This window comes from Hakea prostrata, chromosome 5 (assembly GCF_041222555.1).
Source record: "Hakea prostrata isolate BN-2017 chromosome 5, UWA_Hpros_2, whole genome shotgun sequence".
Lineage (NCBI taxonomy): Eukaryota > Viridiplantae > Streptophyta > Magnoliopsida > Proteales > Proteaceae > Hakea > Hakea prostrata.
The window spans coordinates 27350731-27363351 of NC_142604.1; the positions used below are offsets into that span (position 1 = coordinate 27350731).

General features: G+C 39.5%; 1 protein-coding gene across 1 annotated transcript in view; it reads left to right on the forward strand.

Moving 5' to 3' along the window:
* LOC149015768 (glycosyltransferase BC10-like) overlaps nucleotides 1-12621 on the forward strand; it is a 46246-nt gene that overhangs the window by 14638 nt on the left and 18987 nt on the right. The window contains exons 3-6 of the mRNA XM_089155475.1: nucleotides 7865-7963; nucleotides 8452-8552; nucleotides 8663-8734; nucleotides 8972-9062. Coding sequence (XP_089011601.1) covers nucleotides 7865-7963; nucleotides 8452-8552; nucleotides 8663-8734; nucleotides 8972-9062 — 363 coding nt within the window. The remainder of the gene's footprint in view (nucleotides 1-7864; nucleotides 7964-8451; nucleotides 8553-8662; nucleotides 8735-8971; nucleotides 9063-12621) is intronic.

Here is a 12621-nt window from a genome sequence, read left to right on the forward strand (position 1 = left end):
CTATCAATGAAATGGGATTGATTGCTTTGTATCAGCATTTAACTGTTTGTAAATCTTGGTTGTGAATTTTGTTTCTGCAATTGTTTTTGGCATGATTCCAACACGAAAGTTGTTGCTCTTCAGCAGTTCTCTTTGGAATGTTTTGGGAACATATGCTTTATATAAATGTTGAAAAATAAATTATAACTAAGTATCATATTAACTCCAATATTACGTAAGCCTGAACAACAATATTGGGAAATTTGAAATAGCTTGAAATGGGAATGTTCGGTAATTCTAAGCTTAATTTTTAAGAGCCCATCCAAAACCTGACAAATTTAACCCAAAACAAGGGGATTTTAAATCCATGACTCCCTTTTATGTTGTCCAAATCAAACACGATGTAAGCAGGCTTCCCTCCCTTCTCTAACCAGCAAATTGGGCCCAAGAACCAAGCCCATCAGCCCACCAAGTGGACTGGCTGAACCCTACAATGGATAGTTGGATCTTTTTCCCACCTCTTTTGAATGCTGGTCCAGTAATGTTTCTATATTTTTATGAGTCCATATCTAGCCTCTCTCTCCTTTTTTTCTTCTTTTTCTTTGTGCAATTGGGTTAGTATTGAGGTCCTATAGTCAAAGGTAGAGTCCCGATTGGGATAATTTTAAAGTAAGATTCCTTTTGAATAATTAGTTATTAATTTTGCAAGTTGTGTTTAGAAGATTCCTTTTTAGTGGTTATTTATCATAGAAGAAAATTCGACCGAAATTTTGACAATTTCGGTCGAAATGTATGCATTTTTCAAAAACAAAATGAAATTTCAATTATTTCGGAAAAGTGTCAAATTTCGACATTCCAACTTGTTTTTCCTCAGTTTTTGTTGATTTCTATCCCATTTTCACCTAATTTCCACGACTCCTTTGCCTTCAAACACCTCTTTTGCTCATTTTTTGCCTCCAAACACCTCTTAAGCCACAATAGCTATAAAAGAAACTCCGACAACAATAGAATGTGAAGCATGAGCCATACCCAACAATGCCAAACTTTCCCTTTTTTTATTCTTGTTTTGTTCATGCCTTAAATGATCATGTATTGCCTTGAAATTAATATATGTTAAGCCTAGGACTACGTTCTATGATTGTGTTTTGTTAAACTTATCTTTTTATTATTTGCTACCATTTTTTCATTTTCTGATTTTAATAATTATTTTCTAAAATTATGTATGTGTATATAGGCTTCAACTTAATATATGTGAGACACCAGCATTTGATGTAGTCGGTCATTTTATTTTGTTGACTTGTATATGTACCAAACAATTCATCATCGAATTCTATCCCTCGCATTGGCCATAAGAACTGGATTCCATTCCTACCCTTGTCCATCTCTTCCCTTCAATTCCTATAGGTAGTATTCGACTTGACTGCTTACCCTAGAAGTTGAGATGTATGCTAATGATTCTATACATGGTGGGAGATCTCGCGAGATCTCGCGAGATATCTCGGTTTTTTCATAAACCGAGACGAGATCAAGGGCGAGATCTGCGAGATGGGATATCTCGCTCGAGATCTCGCCATATCTCGCCATATCTCGCCGTATCTCGCTATATCTCGCCATATCTCGCCATATCTCGCCCCAAATCTCGCCATATCTCGCTGGAACTCTCAATTTTTACCAAATTTTTTGTAGATTTCAGCCAAAGTTTCACTTGCAACTACTCTTAGCACATCTACAACATCAAAGAAAGCTCAATCATCCTCTACTTGTCTTATGAACTTATGCGTTAATGACTTATATAAAACTTCTAATGGTTGTATACTTTTATCATTCTATTCTTGAAAGTTAAGATTGTAATACTCATATGAATGTTATCTTGATGACATTTAAGTTATTTGATGTATTTGATACACATGATTTTCATTTATTTGATACCTTGCATTCTCTAATCCTACAGCATTTCGGTTTCACAATATGGGTAGACTTAGAAATCATACTTAGGGCTGTTTTCTCACAAATCCAAGCCCACTAGTGTGTTCAAAGGGCATCAAATAGGCTATAAACCAAGTTTTAGCCTAACTGGGACCTTAAAACCCACCGAGATGGGCTACCGAGTTGACTCCCAAAAAATGGCATATCTCGACCGAGATCTCGGTTTTTCATGGTAGCGAGATCTCGCTCGAGAGCGAGATCTCCCACCATGATTCTATATGCCTGTATGCAATATAGTTTGCACTTGTCGGAACCAGTCATTTGTTAGTATATTTGAAGGATAAATTTTCAATGGTTTTTTTTGGTTGGCAAAATACTAGTTCCATTGTGTTTATTATGCTTGAAATAGGTAGTGTGTAAGAATCCAAATCATTTTGAGTCCATATGAGGCCCGAAAGTGAGGCTATTTAAAGCGCCCCACCTCCTTGTAAAGTTCAGCCGAAGATTAATAGAATTGAAGACTTGGGAGTCGTGGGAAGCTTATTTGACGACTTGGGTTGAGAGTTGTAGTGAATTTTATGGAATTCTAACTTTGTTCTTCATCCTTCTCAAGCTTGGTGACAATCATCTTCAATTTGAGTTTAGAATTTAGACCTCCCCCAACAAGTAAGTTCCATCCCAGCCCCCTCCCCTACCCCATTACAAGACCCTCCCCCTTCCTCTAGCCCTTTTAGCAGCAAGCCCCTACCCCTCTCACCTCTCCTATTCCTTGCGGCAGAAGACCCCGCCTCCCTCTCCCTTCTTTTCCTTGCTTATCTTGTGCAGAAAAGAAGTTCAGAAAAGACAAAGAAATAATGAAAGAAAAGATGAAATAAAAAATAGAAAAAAAAAAGAAGAAAAGAAAAGAAAGAAAGAAAGAAGAAGAAAGAAAGAAAGGGAAACATTCCAAGATCCATTTTAGAATTCAAGAATCCACTCATGATCAGCTAACCTCAAAACAGCCCCATACCTCATCAATTCATCCCTAAACCCTCCCTAGACTTAGCCGTAGGCTTCCCTTTCCCACCTTATCCTATCTAGGGTGAGTCTGGATACTTCCTATTACCAAATAAAAGATCCCAAGCATGACCCCATCTGGGTCTCCTTTCTTACATTCTCAAACAGGATTCTTTTTGGACTGCTTCTTGCCCTCAAATCCTTCTTGGATCTGGAGGAAGATTTTTCTCCTTTGGCCCTGCACTCTCTCCACCATCTCTATCCAAGTCTCGCTTGGTTCCTCCACCCTTTTCTGGCTTGACCTTTGGCATCCGTTGGGCATTCTCTTCACCCTTCTTGGTCCTCGCACAGTCTATAAGACCCGCATCCCTAAGTCTGCCACCCTCGACATCTTCATCTCCCACGGGGCTTGGTCCCCTCTCCCCCACCCTAGCCTCACACATGTTTGGAATTCGCTCCCCCTATCCTTAACCTGTCTTGCAATACCACCATTTGATCCCCTTCGCCATCCAAATCCTTTACCACTTCCTCTGTTTGGAGCCTTCTCTGCTCACCCCATCCCCCTGTCCCCTGGTCCCATTTGGTTTGGTTCAAAGGCCACATCCCCCGCCATACCCTCACCCTTTGGAGAGCTCTCAAACATGCTCTCCCTACCCAATCCTTCCTCATTAGCTGCCATATCCCCGCCAACCCTAGATGCACCCTTTGCGGGAATGGTTCAGAGGACATTGATCACCTTTTCTTCTTATGCTCCTTCTCCCGTCCCATTTGGGATAGAGCTCTTGCATCCATATGGCCCCGCTCGAGACGCTCTTATGGGTTTGTTCGTGATTGGTCCTGGATCTCGAGGAATTTTGCCATTCACTCAATTTGCGATCGCTTAGGCAAACTAGTCTTTAGTGCCATCATCCATCACATTTGGTGGGAGCGCAACCTTAGAAGATGGACTCCCAAATCTCGATCCTTAGACTTGATTTGGAAAGCCATCTACTTTGATGTATCTTCTAGATTGCTATCCCTCCCCCATCCCTTTGTTGCCGACAACCCCAGAAATAGGTTAATTGTTAGCTTCGGGGTCTCCGGTTGCTCTCTCATCTCTCCCTCTTGAGCTCCTTGCTCCTCCCCCCCCCCTTCTTCAGTTCCTCTATAATCTTCTCCTATAGTGTTGCTTGTTGCTTTTATATATTATTTATTCATCCAAAAAAAATAAAACATCCCATCTTGGGTTTTGTTAAAACCCTGATTTTACCTTTTTCCTAATTTATTCCGACCCATCTAGGTTTTGTTAGTAAATTTTCTCCTTATCTTTCCCAAAACCTTAACCAACCCAAAATATATCCCATCCTATTGATTGTAAAGCCCTAATTGTTACCTAGTCCTTCCCACATATTCCTCAACTACAATTGCTAGTCCTTAGTTGTTGGTTCACAATGAGAGGATCCTGGAGTAACCCTAATTTTAGGGTTAAATAATCAAGTATGTAAACCCTAAAATTTTGGGTTACATCAATTTGGTATTAGAGCTTTGGATGAATGAACGATTGCTAGACAACTTGAACGCATTCAGAAGACCCAGCATGAGATGTTGGCACAATTCAGGGACTTGCAACCCAAGTACAAGATTTGAACACTAGGGTAACCCATCTGGAGCAAGCAAGACTTGGAGATCCCATTCAGACTCCACTACCAGCTTCAAGATTGAACTCTCAGATCTATGTACCTCAGTGTGGAGAAAACAGCGGAGCCTATAGAGGTACAGAGATGAGGCAGAAGGAGCACCATATCATCCGTGGCAACCAAAGATGACAGGGACAGGAACAGCCAAACCAGGGAATTGAGGTATGACAACTCAATCTATGAGAGGTATGATATGAAGGGGAGGCCACTATACTGATAAAATCCAGTCCCAACCACCTTGAGGAACATAATCAGTTCATATTTCACTGGAGGCCATGATCACAGAAGGGGTGCAGCCCACCATAAGGTGAAACTTGAATTAGCATAATTCAATAGCTCCTTAAGACCCCAAGCTTTCTATGATTGGAGAGCTCACCTAAATGACTATTTTGATTGGTATGCCCTATTAGAGGATAGGAAGATGAGGTTAGTTAGAACCAAACCTGTTGGGGCTGCCATGGATTGGTGCAATACCATGGAAAGGGAACTATACCATGAGGGTAGAGAGCTTAGCACTTGGACTCGATGAGAAAAGAGTTGATTGAGAGTTATCTACATGAGCACTACAAAACCAGACTCCAGAAACAATTCCATACACTCAAACAGGGAACTATGCCAGTGGTTGACTACATCCAACAGTTTGGCTCCCTAGCTTCCAGGACAGGCATTCGAGAGTGTAAGCTCCAGACCCTGAGCAGGTTCAAACTTGGTATGAAACATGATATATGGGTGGGGTTATAGAAATCTTGGATCTTCAGGATCTCTTTGATAAAGCCCTACATGCAGAGACTCTCCTTTCTCGAAAGAAGCATTCTAATCAAGATTACAGGAAGGATCCCGTCAACAACAAATCATACGCCCCATCTATTAGCAATCTCCTTAAGGTGCCAAAACCAATCAGAGCAGTGAATAGAGGCCCATTTTTTCGGCAATAACCCAGGTGAATGCTCCTATTGCCATGAACTAGGGCACTTGCCAGAGAGTGCCCTCAAAGAAGAGTTCTTGGTCCTAAATGTCAACTAGGAAGGTGCAGATGAAGTATTATTGTGTCCATGAGTTGAGCTTGAACCAAAAGAAGAAATTTAGTGAGGATCTTTTTTATTTTGTGGCCAATCTGAATGTCATGCCTAAAAGTTTGATTGCAAATACAGAAGGAGAAGACTTGAGAAAGAACACCATCTTCTATGCTAGATTGAAGGCTGGAGGATTGCTTGCCCAGACCAGTATACACAGGGGCAACAGTGTCAATGTGGTCTTGAAGTTTTGGGCAAAGGGTCGAACTCAAGCCAGAGAAGCATCCCTAACCATACAATGTCTCCCTTCTCAACAATGCTAGACTTGATGTCATAACCAGCCACTAGGTGCCTAGTTCTGGTTACTCTACAATTTTTTTCCTACTGAAATCTGGTGTGATGTAGTACATATGAAGCTATCTGATATTGTACTAGGAAGACCTTGGCTTTTTGACAACATGTCAAAATCACTTGCAGGGAGAACAAATGCATTGTTAAACCTAGGGGTCAGAAGATAGTGCTGCTACTGCCATTGAACCTACCAGAGGAAGCTATGAAGAGACAAACACTAAGAGCAAACTAGAAGGACTCAAACCAAGGTTATCTAGTCTTGATGGCTTAAACCACTGGAGTTACCAAGAAGACATACAGATTATGGCAAATCATACCCAATGGAAATATGAAGTTCAACAATAGATAAGCAAGCCTACCCCCTCCCCCCCTTCTCAAACCATCAAATTGGGCCCAAGAACCAAGCCCATCGGCGCACCAAGTGGATAGGCCAACCTACCATATAACAAAGTTCGCTTCTCTTATTTTATTTTATTTATTTTAAATTTGTTAGTATTGAGAGTCTTAGTTAGAGATGAAGTCCTAGTTGGAATCAATTTTAAAGATTCCTTTTGGATAATTAGTTATTAATTTTGCAAATTGTTTTTAGAAGATTCCTTTTTAGTGGTTATTTATTTATTGAGTTCTAAGGAGGATCCTACTCTAAAAAGGATTCCCTGGTTTAGTCCAATTTAGTTTCCTTGTTGAGTCCCTATCTCCCCCCCCCCCCCCCAAAAAAAAAAAAAAAAAAAAAGTGTAAGGCTATTTAGAGCACCCCCACCCCCAACCTCCTTGTAAAATTCAGTTGAAGATTAATAGAATTGAAGACTTGGAGTCGTGGGAAGCCTAGCCCACAACTTGGGTTGAGAGTTTTAGTGAATTGGAATTGCAACTTTGTTCTTCATCCTTCTCAACCTTGGTGATAGTCGTCTTCAACTCAAATTTAGAACTCAGACCTCCCCCAACAAGTTTCATCCTGGCCCCCTCCCCTACCTAATTCCTCTTCCCTTCCCCATTGCAAGACCCTCCCCCTTGGCCGATCCCTTGTGGCGGCTAGCCTCCACCCTTCCCACCTCTCCTATTCCTTGCAGTAGCAGACCCCACCCTCCCTCTCCCTTATTTCCCTTCTTGATCTTGTGGCAGAAAGAAAGAAAGAAAGAAAGAAAGAAAGAAAGAAAGAGGAGAAGAAAGAATGGAAGAAAGAATGGAAGAAAGAAAAGAAAGGAAGAAGAAAGATCAAGAAAGAAAGGGAAAGATTCCAAGATCCATTCAAGAATTCAAGAACCCATTCAAGATCAGCCAAGAACCTTAAAACAGTCCAATTCCTTCATCCATTCATCCCTAAACCTTCCTTAGACCCGACCCTGGGCTTCCCTTTCCTATCCCATCCTATCTAGGGTGAGTTTGGATATCTATTACCAAATAAACCATCCCATCTTGGGTTTTGTTAAAACCCTAATTTTACCTTTTTCCTAATTTATCACAACCCAGCTAGGTTTTGTAATTAAACTTTCTCCATAACTTTCCCCAAAACCTTAACCAACCCAAAATCTATCCCATCTTAGTGATTGTTAAGACCCTAATTGTTACCTGATTCTTCCCACATATTCCTCAACTACAATTGTTAGTCCTTAATTGCTGGTTCACTAAGAGAGGATCCTGGAGTAACCGTATTTTAGGGTAAAATAATCAAGTACAGAAATCCTAGAATTTTGGGTTACATCAAAACAAACTGGAAAAGGCTGAGATGGACTTAAAGTTCCCAAGTGAAGAATATAAGTGAAATGATTGTTCTATTCGCCCTCTAGGATGAAATCTTTCAAACTTTTTGACCAAAGAGGAATAAAATTTGCACCAGAGATTTAGAGTCAATCATTGCTTCTTTATAAAGTTTCTCTGTGAGTTGATTGAGAATTAAGATAAGTTTTTCATTGGTTTTTGCAGGGACATGAAGACAGATTTACTGTCTATGTACATGCATCAAGGGAAAAACCTGTGCATGTGAGTCGTTATTTTCTTGATCGAGACATTCACAGTGAAAAGGTAAATGAGACATCCTTCCTAGAAAGTACCCTGTCTTCAAAGCTAGTGCATGTGAATCATTATTTTAGTTTCTTCTTATCTCTCTTGAATTGAAGTTCCGTAGATAGCATCTTATATGCTGATGGATAGACTATAGAGAACTGAGCTTGAGTAAACATTGCACATGGGGGAACAGAAATGTGAAGCCCAATTTATAACAGATCCATGTCTAGATTGCTTGCCCCTTACACCTACCTATGTATTGTTCTTGTACTAGATTCTGCAATACCCAAAAACTATTTGTTATAGGTTTCTGATTGTTGCTTTTCTATTAGAGTCAGTTTATTTGTTATGGAGATGCTTTCCATCTCTGTTTAGTAAAACAATGTGAGGTTGGCATGTGTTTGTGATGATTGGTTTTGTTATAAGTATATTTGTTATGGAGCAACTGAGGTGATCCTAACCTATCTTTAGTTTGCAAACTTGCTGACGTGACAATATTTATGCAGGTTACATGGGGGGAAATTTCAATGGTTGATGCTGAGCGGAGACTTTTGGCCAACGCACTCCAAGACCCAGATAACCAACAATTTGTTTTACTTTCTGACAGGTGATTGGGTCATTCAATTCCTTGAAGTGTGCACCCAGCATCCCAACCCCCAGTCTTGGTTGATTTTCCTTCGGTCATAAATTTGAGTACTTTTACCCCTTCTAATGCAGTTGTGTGCCACTTCACAATTTTGATTACGTGTATCATTATTTGATGGACACAAACATAAGCTTTATTGACTGGTAAGCCTGTTTTACTCTCCCATTAGTTATGTTTTACATGTTGTAATATGGTTTGACAGATTAAACGATGCCAATCTATTTATTTTTAACTTCTGTACTACAAAAAGTTTGTGAGGATGGTTGTTGCATTATCAAGGTTGAAGCTTTCATACAGTAATATTGATATGTCTACCATTTGGATGAGGTCCAAACTCTTTCATCTTTTTAATGCACTTCATCATTTACCATGTTAAACAGTTTTGAGGACCCTGGACCACATGGGTCTGGCAGATATTCGGAGCATATGTTACCAGAGGTTGAGAAGAGATATTTTAGAAAGGGCGCACAGGTACATCTCTCTTTATGTAACAGTAGTTCTAAATATTGTTTGTTAGGCAATTTTAGTCAAACCAAAATGATCGAAATACCAAAATTTTTCTTAAGTAATATATTTTTGGTAGACTGTCGGTCATTTTGGTGGCCACATCATGCTCTGATACTTCTAAGAAAACTTTTTTTGCCTAGATTTATGTAAATTATCATACTGTAAGGAAAGTAACTTAAAGTGGTTTTTAGGATTTGCACTCTGTTGGCACTTGGCAGTGAATCACCAAACTGTTGTATGCATCATGTACTATTGCATATTTTACAGTGTTTTGCCACTGAAGGGCAGAATCAGAACCATCGAGTAAAACAAGGAAATTGCACATGAATGGGGAGACTTAATATTGATAAAACAATTATGAAATCGTACAAATATAAAATACTATTAGCATAGACACTTAAGCCCCGACAACACCATATGTAATGGTGGTGATGCAGATCCAACACCAAGGAAAACTTTTTCCTTGGAAAACAACCTAGGGTTGATAGCTGTATGGTTGGGGCTTCATTGATTGGTTTCCCTTTGTAATCGGCTAACTTTGTGGATCTCAAACATGGATTCATGAGTTGACTTCGGAAACCCCAATGCTTAGTTTTTTATTTTTTTTATTTTTTTTATGCCTATTCCTTTTAGAGTTGATAGATGTTTATTAAGTAGTCCTTAGTAGAGATAATAGATGTTATTTAATTGTTTTATAAATGAAGGTAGGCTGGTAGCTAGGGAGTAGGTAGGACTTGTTTCTTTCTGGTGGGACTCTATGGACACATTTGGTATTGTTAATAATGCAGAGCCTGAGAAGGCTGCTGAGGTGGGCTGCACTGAAAGAATTAGGAGAATAGGAAGAAGAAGGGTAAGGGTAAAATCACATTCAAAACTCATGTTGGAGGTTCTCTACTAAGACTCTTTATTAATCAAATTTAATGACTCAAAAATTCCTCATACAGTTGCATAATAGATAGGAAATAAGTGTCTCAAAAATAGAAACTAGCTGAAATAGGAAACTACCACACTAAGCTAATGCTGAGAAAGGGAATCAACTAATATGATATTCCTACGTAATCTACCTAAGCAATTAAAATACTTAAAATAATATAATACTAGTATCTTTAATATCACTAATCATTCCAGCCCTTCTCATACCCAAAATTTGATTTAGGGCCAACTCTTGGTTTGAGTTTCCAAAGTGGATCATGTTGGTCCAGCCATGCCATGGCTATTGCTTTAGCTCTCCTCTTATAAGAATTTGAATCCATCAAGTTTGGAAAGGGACTAAGGAGGCCATCTGAAACAACTCATTGGTGGAGGAATGAGCCTGCTTCTTGAGCAGAATGTCAGAGAGGTCCTTAGCAGGAATAAACTTCATGGTTTCGTTGCTGTTCTTGAAATAGTAGGCATTTGCATATCCACAATGTTGGACTTTTATCAAACACCCAAGGTCGCCCAAGAAGAATATGATTGACCTTTAAAGGGAGGATGTTATACTGCAGTGTCCTTGAGTTCGCTAATGGAATAACTGACCAAACATTTATTGTCACACCCCACCCTGGGCGTGCCGGGTCTACCCCAGTGTCCAGGAGTCCACACATGAGTCCCTGTCAGACTATCCGATACAGTACGGTAATCGAGCATCATTTATAATATCCACATCAGTAGAATAAAAGGAAATTAAATATTGATAATGTTCAATGGTAGTTTATTTGGAATTTACTTATTTAGGTTACCTGGTACTTTGCAGTTGTCCATTTATAATGACTAAAACAGAGTTTCTACAAGTGATAACTACATCTATGAATATCCCAAGAGCAAGTATAGCAGCAACATCGTGTAACGGCATTAAGTGTTCCTCTTTTTCCACAACCCCGTCTCCATAGGTTGGTTGACCTTTGTCTCTAGGACTATCTCGTGTCTTGTAGCATCATCTAAAAAAGAAGAATTCTTGAGGGATGAGTTCCACTGAACTTGTGAAGGGAAACAATCACATTCAATATGTATGTTATGGAGTCCTTATGTGCCATCCAAAATTCCAAACATGTATTGTAGTGTACGTCTCTAACTATTGTAGCATGCTTTAAAGTTTGAAGTAATACGAGTCTTTAAAGGGAGGGCCACACTCAATTCACAAAAATGAAAATGCATGATAGGGGGTTGAGGGTAAGGGCCACACTCCGCACCACAATTGGGGTGAAGAGCATCTCAGTCCGCTCGTATCACATCTCATCTCAACTCATCCCCTTACCACTATCTCATCATCCTCACCATTCACTCATCATCACTCATGGAAAAGAAAATGCATGACCATTGGTATAGGACCAACACATGTCAGAGACTTTCCTATCCCAATATAATTGGAGTGTAGACCAATGTCAAACAATATCACCTTGAAGCATGGTGGGAGATCTCGCGAGATATCTCGGTTTTTTCATAAACCGAGACGAGATAGAGATAGAGTTCTACGAAATGGGATATCTCGCTCGAGATCTTGCCATATCTCACCCTAGATCTTGTTATATCTCGCTAGAACTCTCAATTTTTTTAGGATTTTTTTGCGAATTTCAGGTGGATTTTCGCCTACAACTACTCTTAGCACATCTACAAAATCGAAGGAAGATCAATTATTCTTTGCTTGTCTTATGAACTTATGAATTAATGACTTATATAGAACTTCTAATGGTTGTATAACTTTATTATTCTATTCTCGAAAGTTGAGATTGTGATACTCATATGGATGAAATTTTGATTTCATTTAAGTTATTTGATGTATTTGATATACTTGCTTTTCATTTATATGCCTTAAAGGTTCTATATTGCATGTTACATAACCTTGCATTCTCTAATCCTACAATATTTCGGTTTCACACTATGGGTATACTTAGAAATCATATTTAGGGTTGTTTTGTCACAAATCTAAGGCCACCAATGTGTTTAAAAGGCCTTAAATAGGCTAAATACCAAGTTTAAGCCCAACTAGGACCCTAAAACCTACCGAGATGGGCCACCGAGTTTATGTAAAAAAAATCACACATCTTGACTGAGGTCTCTTTGAGATGTTCGAGATCTCGTTTTTTCAGGGTGGCGAGATCTCGCTCAAGAGGGAGATATTCTACCATGCCCTAAGCACCCGCTATCTTGGATGTACACCCCAACAACCTGATGCTAATACCTTAAGTACCTGCTACCTTGGCATGACATGAATGATACACTAGGGTATTCAGTGTCCCCTCATAGTCTTCTTATTGCCTTTTGGGCGCCCACTAGTACCACTACTTTATACCACCAGTTTCCAACCTCAATACCCTTGTTGATTGGGTGGCTACACTTTAGGGTTTAGTCCTAACCCAATTCAATTACATGGTTATGGACATATGCAATGATGCATGATAATGTGAGATGCATGAACAGTTGGAGGCAATGGCTGTTGCCACCACCTCGTATATATCATATAGGATGCCAATCCCAAATCTCACATAGCATTTCTATACCATTATATCATAAACAAGAATAGTAAAGTTTATGCAAGATATGA